Genomic DNA, 23,294 nt, shown 5'->3' with positions numbered 1-23,294 from the left:
GCTGTTCAGGACATTCATCTAAGACACAACTTTTGTTTAAGGAATGAAATGAAACAATCAGGGAAATGAAAGTGTTGTTTAAATATTAACCAAGTCATCTAACCTTGGTTTTCCCCTCCACCCTCACTTTGCTGAAGTTTTTATTCACACATTTTGGGCACCAAAGAGCACCCCCAGAGCTCACTGAACCCTCTGGTCCTGGGTTCCCCGGGGTCTCCCAGTTTGTTCTCTGTGACTGGCTCCGGGTGGGATCCAGGGATGCTGCGGGTGCTGTGTGAGTGCTGCAGCTCTGGCCCTCAGGGATCATCCTGCAGCTCCTCTGTTTGCTACAGAGCCACTTTAACATAATTTTGCTAAGATGGGTCTGTAAGAAAAAGCTGTGGCTGCACAGTCATGCACCATCAGTGCATTTCGTGGAATTGTAACACTGATTGGTCTCTCAGGGTAAAATATGATGTGCTTTTTCAATTCTGATTATTTCTTCATGGTCTAAAGCAGTCATTTTCAGCATTTCACCTTAATTAACTCAGTAGTTCACACACAAATAAGAACCATATACATGCAAGCCTGATTTTGTAGCATTTAGGAGCTTTTTGTAAGGAAGATGCTTGGTTTCAAGATCTGACTGGAACCAGAAAAACTTCTGAAAAATAAGTGAGGGAGAAAAACTTCAAATATAAAGATGCTGCAGCATTTTGATTTAATTTGCCAATGCATTTACTTTGCATTGGGTAAGAGAACACATATAAATAAAACTGATGAGAGTTTTACGTGTGAAAAATGGGGATGAAGACATTTAGTGTGTGAGAAAGCACGAGGGGAAGGGAGGGCTGGCCAGTGTTGTCCAGCATCTCACATCATGTCAACCTCTTACCATTTACTTCAGCAGTGTGGTAGCAAGATTTGACTGAATATTCTTCTGACTAAATGTAGTAAGGCCACCCTCACATCTGTACAGGTTAAAACTCAGTTTATGAACTCCATAATTACCAGAATTCAGGATTTCTGGAGTAAAAAACTCAGGCAGGATTGTGCCAGCTGTGCTCTGATTTAGTGGCCTCTCTTTGGATCTGAGACTGATCCCAGAGTAAGGCTTTGCTCAGAGCTGGTGTGGCTGGCAACACTGGCCCACCCTGAAAACCATCAGCAGAACAGGCATTACACTGCTTTTGCTTGGATTCTCCAGGCTGAAGATCTGGGAAGACAAGTGCATCAGTCTGTAGCAAATACAATACAGCTTGGGTGATTAAAACTGACAAGTAATATTGCATATTGAATGGAGGCTAGTTTGTCATTACCACGAGGATTAGAAAGTGTAATCTTCATTAAAACATGGGTGGATTTACTGCTGTTTGCCTTGGAACAAGATATTTGCTCAGAATTTTCGAGTAAGTAAATTTAGTAAGTGCAGGGCAATTTAAGAGAGCAGAACTGAATACTGTCATAGCTTATCCTGCAGGAAAGATGTGGGAATGATCCCTTCTGTCTGACAGATGCACTGGATCTAATTCTATTGCCTTGGATCACCTGCAGTCACATAAATGTATCAATCACTATCACTTCAGTGGGCTTCCTTTGGCTCTGGTGTAAGTGGTGACCCAGGGGTTTTGTGCTGTGCAAGAATCATATTTTCTGCCCCTAAATTCATTATGTTTGCAAAATTCCCTGTTATGGAATGCTGTCCTTGTAAGGCTTTAAATACATTGTGTGAAAGGCTTTTATCTGTCCCACAGAGGCTTTTAAATTTATCCTTTTCTAACACATGCAGTATTTCTGAGCTCACTAAGACACTGCCGTGCTTTGCAAGTGATAAAAATAATTCTTAAAAGAATTGTGGTCTAATATTTGTTCTGATGTAAATGCTGATTAATATCCCACTGATACCCACTGGGTGAACAAGCCACAGGACAGTCTGTTCTCTTCATAGAACTGACCAAAGCTCAGTAGATTAAAAGAATAATTGTTTCATTTCACCTTCTAGTAAATGCTGCTACTTCTGTGAATATAATTTAAACTGATTTTTAAGCCTGGTGTAGAGGAAGAGTTCCACCTCACGGACTTGCAGTGAAATCAAAGGATTCATATTGGCCATGAACTTGCCCCAAAGTTAAAGTAAATAGAAACAAAATAAAGAAATAATGTATTTTCTCAACCCCCTGAGCCCTGTGGGCTCTTCAGATTAACAAACATTTTCCCTAACAGGGTTTGCAGGAAAACACTAAAATGTCCAAGCCAAGTGATGGTGACCATGGGGAACTTGCCATATTTTTGGAAAGTTTACTTTCTCCTTTTAAAAGTGCAGTTTCCTCACAGAACTCTGTCTCCAGCTGTACATTTCTGATCTCCGTGGATGAGGCTGCACGGGATGAACTGGCATAGGAACAACCCCCAAGGTTTCATTCCACGAGCCAGAATATAATCTCAGCTCAAACTTGCTGCCTTATTCTTTTTGTGTGTTAAAAATGCTACTGCCAGTCCATTCTGCTGAATCCAGGTTTTGTTAGCTTTCCACGAATAAATTGCCAAAATGCATTTTTGCTTTGCGATTACGAAAGAATTCCGTGTATTCCAGTTCTGTAATTAGAATCACCAAATCCTTAAAGGCCCTTCCAATCCTTAAAAAGGTTGGAAAAGACCATCAAGTCCAACCATCATGGCACCACCACCATGTTCACCACTAAACCATGTCCTCAAGTGCCATATCCACACATTTTTTGAGCACTTCTAGGGGTGGTGGCTCCACCACTTCCCCTGGCAGCCTGTTCCAATGCCTGACCACCCTTTCCATGAAGGAAATTTTCCTAACATCCAATCTAAACCTCCTCTAGTTCTTACAGCAAGTACCTGTTGGGAAAAAAAAAGATGCCATGAGAAACAGCAACCCCAGTGATGGCAGGAGGGAGGGTTGGACATAATGACCAGGGAGATGGAGGATCAGATTCGGTTCTTAAGGTCTCCTGGCTGCATATTTGCATTTCAAACCTGGGCAGTTTGATCAGTACAGCTTCCAAATTGTCCTGTCTGCCAAAGTTTGAGAGTATCTTCCTAGGATTTATTAAGCATCCTGTTGTTTCAGGATGTTTTCCTGTTCTAAGAGCGGGAGAGTTGCAGAGTCAAGCTGAGTGTTTGGGTTTAGTTCCTACCTTGTAGAGAACTTCTCCAGTTGTTCCTAACTTTCTCCTCATGATGTCTTCCTCCTCCCCACCCCTACCTGACCCTGCTAGAGCTCTCAACTGTTGTTTCACCTTGTTGATGGTTTGTCTATATTTGCTTTAACCAGATGCCCCTCTTTGCATGCAGCACTGGGACTCATCCCCTCTCTCCTATCAACAATAATTAGCCTTGTAAGACTAATGGAAGAAATCGTGTCTAATTACCCTGTTGAAGGCCCAATTATGTTATTAACATTTGTGGGCTATAAGCTAATGATGAGGAGAGCCTCTCATTTGCATAGCATTAAGTTAATTGAGCTGGAAGCTATGGGGTGGAGAGCAGTGCTGATAGCAGGATCCTGTTACAGAATGGATAATGATGACCGGAGCAGGACGATTCACCTGACAGGTTTATTAATTAACAGCTATCTGATTACCTCAAAGAAATGGCAAGTGGCAGTGCTTCTGAAAGAAGCTGCAGTATTTTTTTTTTTAATGGAAGATGTGATATCACTGTGGATATTCCGGGGTGATTTACGGGAATGGCACTGGGAGCTCGTTCCTGGAAGCTGACACAAAAACCCCGCTCTGGGTTCCTCCCCACCCTTAAAAAACCTGCTGCAGGGGTTTAGCATTTCTGAATATGCCTAATTCTAACAAAGTCTGTGCCAGGGAGTTGGGGTGGTTGCATGAACCATAAATCTTTAATTGTTATGTAAGCTGGAAGTTTTGCCCTCGCGAGAAGCAGAGGATTTGATTGTGTAAAAGGTGCTTTTCATTATGGCAGGATTCTGTGTTGTGTTAGGGAGAGAATGATTATAAACATTCAGCTTCCCACGTTTTCCTGATATGTGCAAACTGCAAGTGGAGGTGAGTGCCCTTACCTTCAGTTTATTCCTGGGTACAAACAGTTATGCAAAGTGGTTAAGCCTTTTAAGGAACAGGAATCTTTATTTAAAACAGTTCTAAGAAGAAAAATCCATCTTTTTCTTTTTTGTTAGATGTCACATTCTGTCTGATTAATTCCAAACACATTGTAATTCATAACAGATTTAGACAGAGTCTTGTTTGAACTAGAGTATCTTTTAGAGGAAAAAAATCTCTCTATTTAAAAGTTGCCTGTTCAATCAATCCAAGCCTGAATAACTTACTACACAGTTACTCATCATTAGAGCCCCACACTCAGTTCTGAATGTATCTGAATGTCAAATTTAGTTTCCATGCAGCAGATCTTTTATTTTTTTTTTCCTCTACACTGAAGAGCCCAGTATAAATCTCATGAACTCCAGACCTTACCTAGGGACTAAGATCCCCTGTTCATCCTTGGACAACCTTTGCCCAGGAAAAAAAAGAAAACATTACAGACTTTAACCTTTCAGATAATGCCTTTTTGTCTGTTTAGGAGGGCTGGTGATTAGTGTTTCATTAGTAACAGACTTGGGAAGAGTGGAGACCTAGAGATAAAATATATCCACCACTACTTCCATAGAATATCCAGAGCTGGAAGGGACCCACAGGGATCATGGAATCCAACTCCTGACCCTGCACAGACACACCAACAATCCCACCCTGTCCCTCAGGGCATTGTCCAAACCCTCCTGGAGCTCTGGCAGCCTTGGGGCTGTGCCCACTGCCCTGGGGAGCCTGTTCAGTGCCAACCACCCTCTGGGGGAAGAACCTTTCCCTGAGATCCACCCTGAGCCTGCCCTGGCACAGCTCCAGCCCTTCCTGGGGACTCCAGGAGCATCCTCCCATCTCCTTCCAGCTCAGCTTGTGATGGTTCAGAGCTTGGTGTCCACAGCTGTGTAGAAATCACTGAAAAACGTTGTTCAGGAAAACCAGCACAATGAATAAAAGCCTTTAATGGAATTTAAACCCTCCCTCGTCCTCGTCCTCATTAGCTTTCTGTAATCACCAGCCCACACAATCAGCGTGGATAGAAATATCTTTACCATATAAATTAGATTTTCTCCAAGGTGTTCTGCAGTTCACCACAGTGCCTGGCTGTGTAAAATAGACAAACAGAGCAGTGAGATCTGAGAGAGCAGGAATTATGTATTTAATTCAGTGTTCTGTATAGAGTGCTCATAAAAGCTCGATTGTGATAGAGGGGCCAATAAACATTTGGGAGCATAAATATTTCTGCAGGAAATGGCTTTGTGAAACATTTAGTTGTGGAGTAATAAGAACAACAGAGAAAAGCAGAATAACAGAAATCTCCAGGTGCTGATTGGATGGGTTGTATATGTGGCAATGATAATAATGTTGAGGGAGAGTTTTTATGGAACCAGTAGCACCAAATACGTTGAGTCCTGCACTTTTAACTAATGAATTCGCTTTCTTGTGCTTGCCCCACTTGCTGCCTCTGCTGCCCCAAAATTCAGCTTTAAACCTGAAAAGCCCTCGGGGGGCTGAGCTGCTCCTCTGCTTGCACACAGGGGTGTGAGTCCTCTGAATCTGTGTGAGCTGTTTTGAGCAAAACCTTGGAATCTTGGGCCGTGATCAGATGTTCCAAATCTGCAGGAGGCCAGGCAGTGCTTGTGGCCAGGATGAACTGCAAGGAAATAAATGTACCTGTGTGAGGATTTCAAGGGAAATCCTTGAAATGCTCTCTCTTTGTCTTTGGTTTGCCTGGAACATCCATTACTTGTGTATTTAGGCATCAGTCCAGCCAGACAACACCCAAGGAAATATATTTTAGGAAAGCACACATCACAAAGTGTTTTAAATGGCCAAACTGTGGTACAAACCATTCTGGCAACACAGCTGGTGCTCTGTCAGTCCGGAGGGTAGAAAATTTGAAGAGAACCCGTAAGAAAAATAAAAACAACCTGGGAATAGCTAATCAGGTTGGAAGGGATGTTTTGGCTGCAAGGATTTTGAGGGCTGTAGAGAAAAATAGAATAAGATTAGAAAATGTTTGTCCATCCTGTGTGACAGATGTGGGAGAAGATGGAATCGTTTGTTACTTCTCTTTTTTCCCTCTGCAAACAGCAGCAGCAATGAGCTGGCAGGCACAGTGAAATGCAGTTAGCAAAAGTAATGGGAGTTGAAAGTTTGACCTTTTGTGATGGAAATTTGATATGAAAAAAGGGTCTTTTGATAATTTCTCTCTCCAATCAGATGTGGGAGATGTCTTGATCCTGTTTCCTCATTTGCATGCTGACTGATCTCATTTGAAAACCCAATCATTCAGAAATATTGGGACGTCAACAGAAATGTTACAAACAAGGAGTTGTTTTATCTGAAAGGTCTGCAGGATGTCATCTCTTGTTTTTCCACTCCAGTGGCCTGATCTCTTCTTCATGATTCCCTGTTTTTATTGGCAGGATAAGTTGGACAGATTGAAATGCAAATAGCCCTTTCCACATCGAACCAAAATATAGGAGTTTTTCCTGTGTGATTGATTATATCCAGGGCACTTCAAAAGAAACAAAGAAAACACTTTCAGCAGCGCCTCTGATTCCTTGACATTGGGAAGTTCTGACGTTTCCTCTTAGCAATCACTGGCACAGAGTGATTCCTGAGCCTGGGCTCACCTCTGCTGCTCCCCCATGCAAGACCCACACTGCTGCCTCTCCCTGCTCCTGGGATGTGCCTGAGCTCACTTTGCCTACACAAACACACTTTTTTGTTACTAACAAACACTCTTTGTCGCTGTCTCGGGTGCTGAATGTCATAAACTCGTTCCAAAATGGATTTTGCCAAATTGCAGAGGTGTTTAATCCAACAATGGTAGCATTCAAAGCCTCCCAGAATCACATGTTGGCTTTCAACCGTGTGTGGAACTGTCCAGATGATTATCTGCCTCATCAGATTTCAGAGCCGAGGCACTGCCCACTTAGGAGAGTTTAGGATCAACTTTATCTCCCAGACAATTTAACCTTTCTATTTTCTAGAACAGGCAATCCAATTTCCATTTTACTCAACCTCCCAGTGGGTTAATGACAAGTTTTCCCGCTGTGTGACTGGTGTCATTGCCCCTAATTTTGGTGCCTACCTATTAAATTAATTAATTTCTTAAGCCACAGTTTTCTACTACTTAACCCAGAAGCTTGGCACAAATTATCAATATATGGGAAATCGATTTCTCTATATGGGAAATAGATTTCTCTATATGAGAAATCTTTTTTCTTTAGTAGCTCAAGGTGTTTTTTTTCCCACCTGTTTCTCCACCTGGACAACCTCACCCTGAGCCTGCTCATCTGAGTGGTATCCTGGGAAATGGGATGTTCAGCTCCTTCTTTCTGGGGCTACTTAGCTTTGCTCTGCTTTTTAGAAAAAAGTAAATATTCACTGACTGTAGATCTCTTGCCTCCCTGGTAAACACCTGCCCTGGCCTGCAGAGACATTCTGCTTTTCTGGTGGAGGGCACTGCACAGGGATTGCTTTCCAAAGCCAAATCCTGGAGGGATAGGGAGAAAAGGGATGAACCAGATTATAAGCTTTACATAATAGTGTATCTTGAAAGTCATTCAGTTGGTGTTTGTTCAACACTTTGCAATGTAAAGCTCTAAATTAGATGGGGAGGGGTGGTGGTGTCAGGATTTATCACGAAGTCCCTCAGGTGGGTGACAATACACCTTGTTAGGGACCCTTGGAGGTCTGCAGTGGTCATTGGAAAGAGAATATTCACCCAGCTTGTTGTTTATTCAACAGATTTCAGGGCCTAACCACAAAAATTTCTTCAGCAATACTTGTACTTCTGCATGTGGGCTGGGGGATTTCACTGCTGGAAGAACATGCCTGCTTCGGCTGAGGACAGGAGTAACTTGACTGATAGGCCCCTTCAAATCCAGAGAATCCTTTTCATCAAATCCTGTGGCCTGTCAGCTGTGGGGGAGTGCCTTGTGAAACTGCAGGAATGGCAAATTCCCCCATTTCTTGTGTAATAAACTGCAGTTGTTGGGATGAGCAGCTGGCACGACTCAGCAGCTCTCTGAGTTAGACACGGAGCGTTCTCCCAGATGGGAAATCAGCCCCCTTCATCTCTCCGGTATTTTAGAATATCAAACCATGTAAGTTGAAACACCGTGTATTATTCTTGATAGCCACAGCAATCTAGCTCTTCCTTGCTGGATTTTTTTAAAAATATACTCCCCTCTCCACCTTCTCCTTTCCCTTCTCAGCATTAAAACCAAAAAGCAGCCCGCTGGACCAATATTTTCTCCCCGCTGAAGTCAGCATAGAACAGCAGTGTCCAAAAAGTTGTAAAACAAAAGACTATCATATGTTGCACCTTTTAATCATGTAATTGCTGAGTGACATTTAACTCTGAGGCTTTAAGTTACTCCTTTGTCAGCCAGCCTTCTCCCTCTGCCCCTCTCGTCCCTCCCTCCTCCCAGAGCAACCTGCTTTTGCAGGGTAGTGCTTTAACTACACTGAAGTTTGGCTGGGCTTCTACATATTACAGCAGCAACACGAAAGCAAACAATTGAAGTATTTGAGAACAATGAAATATGTATGGCTATCTGTGACAGCCCTATAAAGCAGAGCAATTAGCCACGTAATCCGAGAAAGCCAAAGCCACCGGCAGCCCACGGTTCCCTATTAGTTAAATGCTTTTTGTACGTCCTCATCCCATCAAATCAACTAACACTTCCTTTAATTGGTTCATGAATTATACAGCCTGGCTGCATTATAATTTAATCACCAGTAAACATTCCTGGGGCCTGCTGTAAAGTGTATAGCGCTCATTAATTCCTTAATTTCAGCAGATGGAAGGGGAGATCGGATGAACGGTGGCAGTACAGAGCGCCTTGGGCAATGGAAGAAGGAAAAAAAGGTGGGGGGCCGTTTAGATTTTTTTTTTAAGGGCTGTCAGAAACTCAATCTGTGAGCTGTCAGCAGCCTGGACCCGCTTCCCCCCCCCTCCTCCCCCTGCCTTCACCCCACCTACCGCTGCAAGTGACTGACGGATTCATATGGAGCCTTGTCAAGCCGTCTTTAAACATCAAGCCAGCGGGTAAACCAAGCCCAATGTAAATTAATTCTTGTCTTACGGGCCCCCCTTTCTCTGTCCCCATGAATATTTCATGGCGGGCAGCATAAATATTAATTCTAATAGCTCTGCACAGTGGTTATTATTTCTGTTTTATGACAAATATTCATAAAATATTCAGGACCCTTTTTTAGAACATTTACACACTTGATTGTGAAATTTTCCAGCTTCCTGGGGACACAGTAAACATATTGGGGTTCTCTTGATGGACTTTTTTCTCTCTTAATTAATACTACGCCACATTAATATTTAATCAGATTTAGTTTTCCTTTCCCCAGAAGTGAACCCTATTACATTTGAGGATTTATTTGACAGTATTTAAACAGGGAATTTTTATTCCCTATTATGAAATTGGTTTCCTTTGACACATATATAAAATGACACATTATAACCCATCCCTTTATTCCCTCCCCTTGCCCCCAAATCATACATTTTTTTGGTGTCAGTTCTTTTATTTATTTTTACATCCCAAATATCTTACTAACAGCAAAAGTTAGTGTTTAAATGGTGGAGGTGGGGGTTAAGTATCATTTACTATAAATTTGATTCCATTTATTTAATAAGGAAGAAAAGTATAGGTTTCCTTGTCAGGAGCAGGAGGTGCCAAAGCGAAGCTGCAGATGGGTAGCAAAGGCATCATTTCTGAGATGAGTTTGCTGGCTCTTAACCCTGGAGCTCTTGCTCCACTCAGGTTTGCTTTGCAGCATCTAATTATTGCAGGGGAGGGTTGCAGGGATCTGAGGAAACACGGCTGCACTCGGGGAAGGGGGTTCAGGTTCCTGACCTGGGGCCTCTGGGGCTGCAGAGGCTGTCGATTATCTGAGGTGGGGTTGGATTAACCCTGCCCAGGGTGGGAATGGTGCCATCCACAACCCTCCAGAGCAGTGCTGGCTGCCATCTTATTCTGTGATTCAAAAAGCACCGCTGGAATGAACTCCAGGGGGAATGCAAAGATGCTGGAATAACAGCTGAGAGTAAGGAGGAGGCAAAGAATAAAAATGAGGGGAGAAATGTAAAGCAGTTTTGAATGGAGGTACTAGTGCATCCCAGCCACTTATTACAGATGGGAAGAGTTAATATTGCCTTCTCAAAAAAAAAAAAAAAAACCTTAAAAAATGCATTGAAGCCACTCCTACAAAAACATCTGCTCTGTCTCTGGGTGCCTTTCCCTGTGCTCGTGTGACATTCCCACAGCCCCGAGTTCTGCAGGCCACTGCAAGGGCTCTGCCTGCCCCAGGGCCTGGGGTTCCTGCTGGGGTGAATCCAGGTGATGCCCATGGAGCTGCTTTGCTTTATCCCAGCTTGAATCCAGCCCGTGCCTGTTCCCACCGTGTGGGCTGGGCTGGGATGTTGCTGGTGGGGTGGGACACAGGAGGGACCCCTCTCCTGGGCTGGTGGAGCTCAGCACATGGAACTGGTTGGTGGAAAACATCCAGTGGAGTCGTTACTCTGCACTGCTGGTGAAGGGAAGGAACATCTGCAGCTACTGAGGATGTTGTTCATCTCTCTCCCCTGGCCAGGAGCCACGTCCTGGGAATAGTGTCCCACTTAGCTGCCTTTTGGAGTTATTGGGCAGAAATGCATCCGTTTGAAAAGATCCAGTGCCTGGAAATAGCTTGTTGTCCCATGAATCATTATAGGAGCTCGATGAGCAAAACACTTGTGCTGATTAACCTGTGTTTTAGTGCTTAGGCAAAGTGTTTTCCCTCATGGCTGAAACCTAGAGGGTGAAATTACTTCCCAAAATAGACTCAAGCATCTTTCATTAGGAGATATTCCAGCATTTGAAAGAAATCAGTGAATAAAACCTCCCAACAGCTCCTTCCATAAATAAGAGATAAGGATCATTTTATCCATTGCAGAGACAGGCAGAAGGAGTATTTAGGAGAGGGAGGAAACTGAGATTCATCTCCAGTCGGTGGTGCAGCCTCAGAAGAGCCTTTGTAATCTGTTTACCCATGGGCAGAACAGCTGGTTTAGAGCTGCACTGAGAGAAACCTGAACGAGGCTGGGGAAGAGGTTGATGGGATCTGTGTAACCAGTTTTTAATTTTTAAGAGGGGATTTGGGAATGCAGAATGTCATTGTGGAAACAGGATCCTGTGACTGAGCCAAAGTGCTTGAGAAGAGGCTTAGCCAAGGTTTCAGGTTCAAGGTGTCTTTGTGCTCCAGGGAAGGGAACATTCTTGAGGGGAACTGATTGATCCAAGTCAATAGCTATGGCTAGAAAGTTAATAAACACAAGATGGGCTGGGTTGTGGCTGGGATCAGGCACTTGGATTCAAATCTAAACTTATCTGTAGCTGTCAGCTTGGAACACTGAGTTGGTTTGCCATATTGCTGGGATCGTTCAGTGGTGCTTCCCAAGGAAAAGACCTTTTTGCAGTGCAAACTGTTTTGGTACCTTGACCAAGCCTGCCATCCCTCTCCTGTCTGGCTGTGGTCCTTGTATAATCCACAAGTTTGTGCAGTTTTATACATTTTGGAAACTTGTAACACCAAAAAAACCATGGTCAGGTTTACCGAGGGGTCTCACAGTTGAGCCAAATCCAGGACAGTTCCTAGAGATGGTTCTTGTCACTCTGCCAGTTCAGTCCATGATGTCCCCCAAGGTTTTCCATGCATTTGTGGATCCATACATTCCAACAGCCTCATCTCTTTCTCAGCTTTGTATTTCAATTACAACAATTGTAGCTGTTGCATTGCCAGAACCGAGTCCTCCAGGAGAGTTATTTTCCAGGGGGAATTGTGCCATAGCATCAGGTGACACTGTTGACATCTCCATATGGAGTAAGATGTTCTGTGCCTTATGAAAGGCACAAGTTTCTAGCCTTGAATTTGATATTTTTTTCTATTTGTCTGCCTGGGAAAGAAAGTAACTTTGTGTTCCTTCCTCTCTTTCTTCCACTCTCCTGTTCTCTTTTACTCTGGCTTAGCTGGAGTTCTGTCAAAGTTCTGGCCCCAAAGTTTGCTGTAACTTTGAGATCACACAAAGCATCTGATCTTCACATTCTTGTTGGTTTTGTTTTTTTTTAAAGCAGACTGATGTGGTACGTTGTAAACTGCCAGGAGCACTTGCTAATTTAGTAGTTAATGACAGTCACAGAGAGTGTTTTTCTTGCCCCTGGAGAGGTTTTAGACACAGCTGGGGTAGATTTGCCACTATCAATTATGCACAATTTTAAACAAGAATTGGCCAGCAGGGGCCTCTTTTTTTTTTTTTCTTTTTTTTTTTTGCAGAGTGCAGAGCGTGAAGAATGGGAATGTGGCAGCTGGTACCTGCCTGAGACAGGGAAGATGTACAGGAGTCAAGAAAATATGGGAAAGATTAACAGCTTACTATTTTCAAAGTTGCAGTTTCAAATCAAAAGTTTAAGTGCTCCATTTAAAAGTGGCCCAGTGGTGGTTGGTGTGGTATTTTTATTTTAAGTTCAGCGTCCTAACTTTATTTGCAAGGTTTCATCTGGGCCCTGGTGTAGCCACAAGCAAGTCAGTAGTCTCTGTTTTTAAAAGCCAGCTGGGGAGTCAGGATCCTGTCTCAGGTATCATGTTGTGTTGTCTTTACATCCTTAAATGAAAACAAAGTATGAATTCGATTGGATTTAATGGTATGGGTCTCATTTCACAACAACAGTTTTCTACAAAGGGCTTGGCTTTGGGCTCCACTCCTCCAATGTCCATCCAGAGCTACTCCAGGTGCTGGGAGATGCCAAGGATGAGAAGCTGACCTAAGAAAATAGCTCAGGTCTAGAAGAGTCAACATCTGGATCCATCCAGGTCAGCCTCATAGAACAGCTGTGCTTAAATGACAGGACCTACAGGGGTGCAAGGCTGTGGCAGAGCCTCAGTTCTCTGGAGATGTGAAAGCAGCTGGATGGAAGGGCAGTGGAGCCATCCTGGAAAGGGACTGTCCATAGCAGGAGGAGTGTTCCTTATTCCCCAGCACAGGGATTCCAGGATTCAGGCACACAGCACTTGCTGGTCTCATGGCAACACTCATCATTTTTCCATTACAGGTACTTTAAGTGGGGACATTATACCCAGAAAACAGGAAAGTCACCACCAAATAAACTCTTCTGAGGACAGCTCTGAGCACTGCCAGTTGTTAATAACTTGGATTAACTGGGTTGGCTGCCATCTGGAACAAATGCAGCTCAGGATTAGCTGAATGCTGTTGTGTAGGTCAAAAAAACCCCTTCCTTCACTTATTGTGTGGTTGTGACACATTTTTCCAAAAATGCTGCCTCACAGTCAGCTGTGAATTAGCACTTCTGCCACCTCTGCCTCACCTTCTCCTCTCTCCCTTTGACAAGGGAGGCCGTCAGGATGCCCTGGTGATCTCCAGGATCTTAGATGATGCTGTCCAAGTAGCCAGAAGCGACTGGAATACCCCTTTGGAATGCCAGATGGCTGGTAGGAAAACAATGTTATATTCCAGCTGTTAGAGCTGGAACACATTCCATCGTCATCCAAAGGCAAGCAGCTCTCATTTGACTGGGTACACAGCGAAGGTGTCATCAACATTATTGATTTGCTGGAATTTAATCTCTGGTGTGTCTGGGAGCTGCAAGAGATCAGAGAAGTGATGTCAAGTACAGTGAGGAAGAGGCAGGATTCTGACACTCCTTTTGCCTTTTAATATTTGTGTTAATGGTTTTGTTATCAGTGCAACCTGAGAGGGCTGGACCCTCTCCCGGGAGATGGAACAAAGGAGAAGGGACAGAGCTGTGCCTGTGAATCCCTCCTGCATCCAGCAGCAGTGTTGCCACTCAGTGGGAGTCAGGGGGATGTTTGTCCTCAGAGACCTGGGAGGTTCCACCCAGTTCTACCCCACAGAGCACCAGTCTGTAACTGGGAACACCAGTCTGTAACTGGGAGCACCAGTCTGTAACTGGGAACACCAATCTGTAACTGGGTGCCAGTGATTTTTGGTTGCCCGTGGGTGGATGCCAAGCCTGTGACACAGGAGTGAGGGTTCCTGGAGCACCTCACCTGGTGCTGACTGACACCACTCACCTGTTGGAGCTGAACTAAGAGCCCTGGGAGGGGAGCTGTGCTGGATGCTAATCCAGCAGGATAATGTGGTGTACTTTGATATGAGTTGTGTTTCCTCGCCTCCCTGTCTACCAGTTCTGATGACATCTGTTTCATATTTCCCCTTGATAGAAGTTGTGACACATTACAACATACAAAGCCTGGCTGATTCCTAAAGTGAGCTTTACAGAGGAGGCATTTATGGGAAAAAAAAAAATCACACTTGGTGTGTGAAAGGGGGCCAAGCTCTGCTTGGAGATGAAGCCAGTGCTTGCAGGGAGTTGTTGCAGTTACTGCTGGATCAAGGTCATGGGTGCAGCTCTCTGTCTTATTATTACTATATTATACCTGGACAGCTGGAGGGTCAGGTTTGTTATGTGATCAGAGTCACAGCAGGCTGAGGGAGGGACAGAGGTGAAATGTTGCTCAGAAATACCTCGAGGAGCTGCAGGAGTTGTATCACACAGCCCAGGCTAAGGCTGCACAGAGTGCACACATGTAAATAGGCTTTACTCATGTGAGTAAACCTCCTGGGGCTGCATAATAGACTGTGTGGGGTATGTGTCTCCTTCAAAATGGTAATAAAGCTTTCTAATTGGAAGTATTTTAAGTCTAGACTGTAGTTCTGTCAGTGGTTTTCCCCTTCATCTTTTTTTTCCTGCTTCTGAACGATTTTAAACTGACAGCCCTGGGGAGTGTTGTTTCCTCTTATCTGCAGGAGATGTGTGGAATGGCAGGGTAAGGCATCCCACCTTCCCCTGGAAGGACCCTTGGATTGGGAGTTTGTGCTGTTGAGCAGCATATTCTGTGTGTGTTGTTATAGAGTGGATGTGGGGGGAAAAAAAAAATCCATATTAGCAGGGATGTCTGTACCCTCCCACATCTTCCCTGCACTCTTCTTTAATGGTGACACCAGGCTGGATAATAAGCAGCATCTTGTTTAAAAAGGAAGGGAATCTCAGACAAGGCTTTCAGAGTTCATTTTGTTGGTAGCTTTTTAAGTGGGAGTTTTTTAGGCTCTTCTGTTTCAAATACCATAATACTTTTTTGTGTTAGTAACTATGAATTACGACAAGCTTGCTTGATATGCCAGGTTATAATCCTTTAGTGGGTTTGTTTATTTGAGAATATAATAGGAAGCCGTATCAATTATCATGACTGTATAAATGTTGTTCCTCTCTACTAGAATATTCATCTTGAGACACATCATCAGATGTTACCTACTCTGACAATCACGTTTTTGTGCCATTGTTGGGCAACAGAAACAAAGAAAAACAAAATGTTAAGAGTGTAAGGGATAAAAGAGTGTTGAAACTGTTGTTCTTTCCCTGTCTTTGGAATCTCCAAGATCTTGAATGTTTTATTCCTGGCTGTTATTTTGTTACCACAGTGTGAATAGAAGTCATTATCTGTAAACATTTGAAAAGAGAGATGATTTTCATAACTTTAAATCCTACAAAGGATTCTCGTAATCTGCTACGTGCACGCCAAGGTAAAGCTCAGCCTTTCATCTGGTCTGATCCCACCCAGTCAGTGTAAAATGTTCCTTTGGTGAATGTCTAAAGCACGCAGTATCTCCTGTGAGAGGCAGACAAAAATGAAAACAGGAAGCCTGGCCTTGAAGGCAGCAGCAGGAGAAGGTGCATTAGAAAGGGAGATGTATTTGCAGCCTTCAGGTCGTGCTCTCTTGGTAAAAACCCGTTTTCATAGGTTCAAAGGAAGCCTCATTTTTTATTTTGGTTGAATTAATTGTTGAATGTGATCTTTGTGCTGATCTGCTTTAGTCTGCAGCAGCTGGGGGATGGGGGACTCAGCTCTGCTCAGGCTCAGCAGTTTATCAGGAATTTTCTGCTGAAGAGCTTTTGAACGTGAACATAAAATCAACAGGACCATTATAATGAACCAAAGTGCCAAGGGGGAGCTGGTGTGAGATGGGCACAACAGTTTATATGCACAGGGTGGTGTGTCTGGGCTCAGGAGTGGTAGATTTGTCTTCGGGGTCTGCATCCCAGTCGGGCTTTTGTGTCACCTGTAAGAAATGAGTTGGCAAGTCCAGCTCCATCCTCTAGTGAAAAAGCTGTTCCTGGTGTGGAACCCTCACCACTGGCACTGAGGGGCTGAGCCTTTAAGGTGCTGAGCAACCCTCTCTTGTTCAGACTCAGTGGGAATTGCAGGTTTTGGTCTTAAAATGAAGCTTTAACGTTTGCTTCCAGCGCTGTCACCAGCAGGGCTGCTCCCTGAGCCTGGCACTGCTCCCTGAGGGACAGGGAATTGTCACCAGCAGCATGTGCCATGGGTCATGTCCTCATCCTCCTTTCAAGGATGCAGGACAGGAGTGGGAGCCCAAAGGACTCCCACTGTGGGGAGACAAGGACAAAAGAAGTGGAAGTGGACTAAAACAGCAAGAGGAAAATCCCTGTCGTGGGCACCGAGTAGTGCAGTGCTGGTTTTAGGGAGGAATCCATAATGCTGGCAGACAAGCCCTTTTTCTGTCCTGGACAGGAACAGTAGACATTTTGAATTTGCCTTTTGCAGCATGTTATTGTGACTGTAGTTGCTATCTGGGTCGAGAAGCTGGATCCAGAGAAATTCAGAGGTAAGTGCTGGCTGGTGAGCAGGCTGTGATGGACCCTGAGAGAGACTCCAGCTGGAATTCCCTCCCTAGTGTCTATCCCCAGTGTTGCCCTGGCAGTGCACACAGCACACACAGTCTGTGTGCCAGAGAACTTCTGTTTGGCTGACCTGGAGACCAAAAAGCTGTGAGGACAAAGCAGCAGAGGAGAGATGCTGTGCCTGAGCTCATGTGGGTGACGCTGCAGGTTTGGGTGCTGCTGTCACTGCCGTGCTTGAGCGTGCTCTTCATTTGGATAAACATTAACTCGTGTTCTGAAGGTCACAGGTGATGTTCTTGGGGTGTTAATGCACTTCACTGTTACCTTCTCCATAGGGTATTTTTCTTTAATCTGCCCTACGAGTCCGTCATGGAGCGACTGTCCCAGCGGAGGACGGACCCCGTCACTGGGCAAAGGTTTGCACTCCTGCCTTGTGTTTAACATTTGTCAAGACTGCCAGGGAGATGAAAGCACCAGGTAGACTTCACAGAAATCTCAGGAACTCAGGAATGCTGTACTCTTGCTTAGGGATTCCTTAAAAGGCAAGGTAAAACTTTCATAGCTCTTGGAGCACCAGCCCACCCTCCTGCTGCTCCCCAGAACAGGGCATTTTACATCCTGGAGCCTGCAGGATTTAAAACCTACAGGAGCAAATAGCTCAGGTTTGACATTTTAATGGTAACTGAATTGGTTGGTAACATAATGCTGAGGGAAGATGGCTGAAACCAAACCTAAATGCAGATGGTTTTCAGACATTCCCGTGGGAATTTTGAAGGCTTCCCAGCTGGGGAAAATGGAAAACTTGCTGCATTTTACTTCCCCAGGCTCCTGTGATGGTCCTGTCTGGTGGGAGGTATTAATACATCTCCTGCTCAGTAGAGCAAACTCGTTGGAGCCACTGAGTCACTGGAAGGTTGGGCTCTCCAACGTGGCAGTTCATCTCACTGGCATCACACCCCCTTGTCTTACCAATGACCTTCAGCTTTACTGCCTTCTCCCCCCTTGCTTTTTGGAGAACAAGTAACAAATTTATCCTCCTAAATACCTGCTGGAGTTGGTGTGCATTTACAATTGTGGTCTGTTTTTATGATTCCCCACACTTAAATTTTCAAACCACTATTTTACTTTTCTAAAGGTCGAATCCTATTGCATCAAAGACAAATACTGAGCCCTCAAAGATTAAGGCCATAAATAGTGGATTTGTCCCGAAGTGAGAGCTGATTATTCAGACATCTCACTCGAGGTGCAGCATTAACTTGTGACAGCAGCAGTGATTTGCTGTAACTGCTCTCTTTGCTCTAGTAATGAGCGATGTGGTTGTTCGGCAGAAATGAACAGGCTGAAGCAAATCATTCACACATCTTTGCCTTTCTTATCATCAGGATTAGTATCTGTTCAGTATCTGCTCCAGTTAACACGCTTTCCTCTTCCAAACTCTGGGGTTTATTCCTCCCAGATTCCTGGTGAATTGAATTGTTTTCAGTGCTGGGTCTAATCCTTGGCACGGTGTTAACGCTGCACCCCTGCAGGGCAGGGGAGGGGTGGCCTTCAACTGTGCCCTCAGTGACTCTCCTGTGCAAGGGGCTCTGTGTCCACATCCAGCACCAGCTGGAGCTGGAATGCAGCTCTGTGCACAGACCCAAGCTCTGCTTCTCTTATCCCGAAACTTTCAGAAAATTTGGCTGTACAGGAAGAGGGATAAAGTGGTTTTGTGTCAGGGCAGAGGAGACATTTCCTCAGTTAGAATTACCGGTTCCCATGGCAGGGAATTTAAACACCTGATTGCAAAGGAGCTTTTAGAGATTGTTGGGAGCCTCTGGCAGTGCTGGAACACCCTCAGGATTCCTTTGCTGTCACCTGGCAGGACTTTGAGGATGAGAACCCTCTGTCCTGCTGAGTCCTTTGTTTTAAAACCCCAACCTAAAGTAGAAAAGAGGCACATGCAAGGAACTGTGATAGAGTATCAGGAAATGGCTGCTCTGCCCTCAGCCTGGGCTGACACAGGGGCATTTCTCTCTCCCCTCCAGATACCACACCACCTTCAGACCAGCTCCCACCCCGGAGATCCAGGCCCGGCTCAGGCAGAACCCCAGAGACCAGGAGGAAAATATTGAGAAGCGCCTGGAAAGCTATTACAGGAATGTCAAGGACCTGGAGGATTTCTATGAAGATGCCTTTTATGTCAATGCTGACCAAGACCCTTATGCTGTCTTTGAGTTCATAGAAAGCTGCATCATTAAGCCTCTTCCATGTAGGAAATTTAGACATTTGTAATTAAAAAGGACGGTGGCTGGAAGAGTTGATTTGAAAGTTTTTCCCTGTCATATTTGCAGTTGTGCAGGTTGCTGCAGTGGCAGGGTATCACAGGGGAAGAGGAAGTCAGCCAAGCTGTGTTAAATTTGGAGCTCACCAAGGCTGAGCGATGTACAGAGAGTAAGAAACTGGGCTGTAGAGGAAATTTTTTTGGCTTTTGCTTCATGATGCAAAGTAGGAAGCACCGTGGTGAGGGAAGTCCTGTTTAATTCAAATATCTTTTTCTCTTTCTGAGTAGTAGTTTCGTCTTAACTGTGTAATACCAACGAAGCCAATTTGGAGTATTAAAGCTGTTAGACGTGTTTGTGTCTTAATTCACCCACTGTTCTCCACTAAACCCACACAGGCACTGCTCTGTCCCAGGCTGCTGCCAGCAATCACTAAAGAATGAGGAAAGCAAAGCTCCCAGCTCTGCAGTGAACTGTCCCCAAACACAGCACAGTGTGCAGGTCAGGGTGCAGAGGTTTTTACTCCCTTGTCAACTCAGATTGCTTAAAAAAAAACGCTGATAAAACCCTCTGCAGATGCACCAGCCATCCCTGTCAGCCTGTTCTGCTGGGCAGGAAGACTCAGAACAGCTGGAAAAGATCTCCAGAGCCTCAGGAAAGTGACTGCAGGTTCATCACTTTCAGATCCCGATCAAGGACATAACGAGCTGCAGGAGCAGAGAAGTTACTAATTCTGTGTTGCTGGGGGAAGCCCAGCTCCAAATCTGTAGCTGCCCTGACTGGGCTGTGCCAGGGCAGGTTGGTGCCCAGGATTTCTGCTCTGACTGGATCTGGCTGCAGTAAATGCTCAGGTAAGTCTTTCTTAACTGGAAAGTCTCAGATGAAAGGCACAGCAGTCATTTAGCTGTCTCAGATTCTGCACATCCTTAATGCCTGTGGGAAAGGGGTGTGATTTGTGCTGTGGCTCAGAGGGGAACTGCCTTTGATGCCTCTATTACGGCTCCCTCTATTCCTCCCTTGTGTGTGAGTGTGAATTCCCCCTGACCAGGGGATGGGGAGGAGCCTCAGCTTTCTCCTGGAAATCTCTGTGTCTGGGAATGTGCAGGAGGCAAATGCCTTGTCCCTTCAGAGAGGACAGACCTCCAGAAGCCTTTTGCTTTTAGATGACTTCTCTGACTTGCTGTAAATAGCTTTGGGTCTTTGTTGCTGTTTTTAACTGTGTGTGTCTGATTCTGTCTGGAGAACTGAGAGATGTACATGCCAAACTTCCTTCTTGTTCCTCTGGAGTAACTCCAGGTGGGAAGACCCTGCTTATCTGGATGGCTGTGACAATCTTGTGTTATTTTGGGTGGCTTTAAAGTCAGAATTTTCAATACCTTTGGCAGGATTGGTGAATGGGAGTTGGACTTTTCAGCCTCGAGGGCTGGAAATCTTAAAAATCTCAGAGTGAGCATCTTTGAGATCTAAGAAAGCCCAATCCAAGCAGCTGAGTCCTCGATGCCTCTTGCCCTGAGAAATTCCAGCTCCTGGTGCCAGGCTGAGGCAGAGGCTGCTCCCAGGGCACAGGGCTCAGCCACAAACCCTCGTGCACAGCTGGGCAAGGGATTTGTAACAGTCCTACCTGTTACAAATGTGCTGTTTGGTAACTGCTCGGGCAGCTGGTTTTTATGCCATTGCTATCAAGACACGCTGCAGCATTCATGCATAATTGGGAGCCCTTCTATTAATAATACATGGGAAGCTCATCTTGCTAATATCACCTTCATCTGAGCGCTCCTACTAAATATTTTGATAGATGAAATGGGAAGAGAGTGGATTTAAATACTGTTTGTACTGCGGCTGGGGTACAAAAGGGACAGCGCATCTTTAATTAGACAGGTACATCTGCTTAATTAATTTAGCTGTAAAGCCCTTTTTCCTCTTCATTCTTTCATCTATATGCGGGCTCTATATTAGTTCTGCTCCGCTGGTTCCATAGAAACTGAGAAAAAGGGCTCAGTCTCATTGAGATGCGCTTGGCATGTCTGGGTATGGAGTCTCAGGTCAATGGTCAACCCCCAAGGGTTTGCAGCAGGCCTGAAGTGCAGAACGTAAGGGTTAGCAGAACATGCTAATACTCATGTAGAACTCTCCCTCAGAAACAACTAAAACAATTGACATTCATTTAATTACTGTAAACGAAACAGCCCCTGCATGACTTTGCATAGTAAAGCCTGTTAATGCCAAAAAGGTTCAGTGGGTGGAAGGAGGAATTAGGCTTTTATAATTGGAATGCAACACTTGAAAACCAATTTGGTAACTGCGCTCGATTTTATTAGCATCTTATTCTGGCAAAACAAATGTTGAGCAATGGGAAAAACAAGGTAAAGAGGAGGTGGGAAGAACACAGCAGGGATTAGATTTTACTTATTGTACAGCTTGTCTGGGTCTGGAATGGACATCTTCCATCACTCTGCTTCCCAGAGACACTTTGCAGGGAGGGCTGCTCGGAGGTTGTGCCATACCCTATATGTTATGCTGTTCATTACCTACTTCAGCAACAAGGTGTTTGTCCAGCTGTTCCACAAACTTTTGTGCCACCTGCTCCTGGCACCAGATCCTTCAGTGGTGGAAGGACATTTGAACAGCCCTGGACAGGACACCCTGTACCTCCAGCACCATCTCTGCAGGAACTCCCTGTAGCTCCTGAAAGATTTTCCTGCTCTGACCTCTCCCCCTGAGGTTTGGATGTTGCTCAGGTGATGGCACAGCCTCAGCCATGAACCCCGACCTGCTCCATGGAGCAGGAATGGCTCTCCCTCATCCTCTCCCCGATGCCAGAGCTGTAGGTGGCACCTGAGCCTCCAGCAGCTGTGCCTGCAAGGCTGTCCCACTTCCCGAGTGGGGACAGGGGGAAGGGCTCTGTGTTGGGGAGATTACACTTGTAAAGGGTATTTTAAGGCATAGCAGTGTGATCTGTTGGTCTTGAACTAGGACTGTGTTTGCATTCAGTCCTTTTATGTCAAGAAACCCTTAATGAGGACAGAGAAAGTGGTGTTGTGTCGCTCATGATCGCTGATGATACATTAGCCAGTGGAAGTCCTGGTAAATTTAAGAAAATCAGGGAGATGCTTATTGGCTTTGTGCATTAGCAACAAAAATTAGCATTTCCTCACTAGAAATATGCCACAGGATTAATAGGATGAGGAAACACATGAAAGGAAAGGGTGACTGAATGATGAAGCCCCTGACCCAGAGCTGAATTGAGGTAAAAGGCAGCAATGAAGTCCCCTGTCACCAGTTCCAGAGCAGGGGCTGTAATTTGGAGACAGGACTGAGTCCTCATGACCCCAGACTTCCACCTTAGTTCCAGGAATGGCATCCAGCACCAAGGCACTGGGGACTGTACAGTCCAGAGCTGTTCTGCTTATCCACCAAACCTGGATTAGCCTGGATTTCTTCATCCCAGTGGAGGAGGGATAAAGTCTGTTATCAGTGCGAGTAGCAAATCTTAAATGCTATCAGAAGCTACTTATCAGGGACAATGACACACTGGCTTTGGACACAGAACAGAACCTTTGGCTATATTGATTCTCAGCTGCAAGAGAAAATACCACAACCCTTAATAAAAGCAGCAGGAACCATCAGTCTGCTGGTGTGATTCTCCATCTGGAGATGAGGCACCATAAACAGCTGGAGTGTTCACCACCAAATGGTGAAGTAGTTCAACTATTCACTTGTTTGAAATGTCCTGCAACATTTAGGCAAAAACATAGTGAGATAAACTCCCTGATCCTGGGGGATTTGTTCTTGCAGCACTTCACCTGGTGTCTCTGCTATGTGTTAGTTTGGGGAGGCAACTCCACTAGTGGCAAAATAGCACGAGGAGCTGGCAGCAGGTGCTCCCACCTTGCTCCCTCTTTTGCCTTTCCCATGGGATGAAAGCAAAAGGTTTGGTTAGGACTGTCTGTGTTGTTCCAGTGCTCCAGGAATGGGACTAACCTGTGTGTTCCCAGAACTGCACACCACGAATCCAGGAGGTAAATGGTCTCCTGCAGCAGCCTCAGCTGCTCAGTGGGCAGAAAAACCCCCTCAGAGCAGCACCAGGGGTTAAACGTTACTGCCTGAGGGGGGCTCTGCTATTCCAGCCTTGCTGGTTAAAAATGCACTGAGGGACAAGTGCTGGTTTAAACAAAAATGAAATCCCCATTCCTGGGCACTGTTGTGAATGGGTCAGGTGAGAAGTGAAAGCTTCG

General features: G+C 45.0%; 1 protein-coding gene across 1 annotated transcript in view; it reads left to right on the top strand.

Moving 5' to 3' along the window:
• The window catches only part of AK8 (adenylate kinase 8), a 63,889-nt gene extending 44,476 nt beyond the window's left edge, over positions 1-19,413 (top strand). The window contains 2 exon segments of the mRNA XM_050320330.1: positions 17,134-17,214; positions 18,826-19,413. Of these exon segments, the coding sequence (XP_050176287.1) occupies positions 17,134-17,214; positions 18,826-19,072 (328 nt within the window). The 3' untranslated portion in view covers positions 19,073-19,413.
• The last annotated feature ends 3,881 nt before the right edge of the window (positions 19,414-23,294 follow it).

The sequence above is a fragment of the Myiozetetes cayanensis genome, unplaced genomic scaffold, assembly GCF_022539395.1.
Source record: "Myiozetetes cayanensis isolate MyiCay16 unplaced genomic scaffold, myiCay2020 scf23, whole genome shotgun sequence".
NCBI classification, from domain to species: domain Eukaryota; kingdom Metazoa; phylum Chordata; class Aves; order Passeriformes; family Tyrannidae; genus Myiozetetes; species Myiozetetes cayanensis.
Note: the sequence above shows the minus strand (reverse complement) of the source record. Positions and strands in the feature narration are given on the sequence as shown.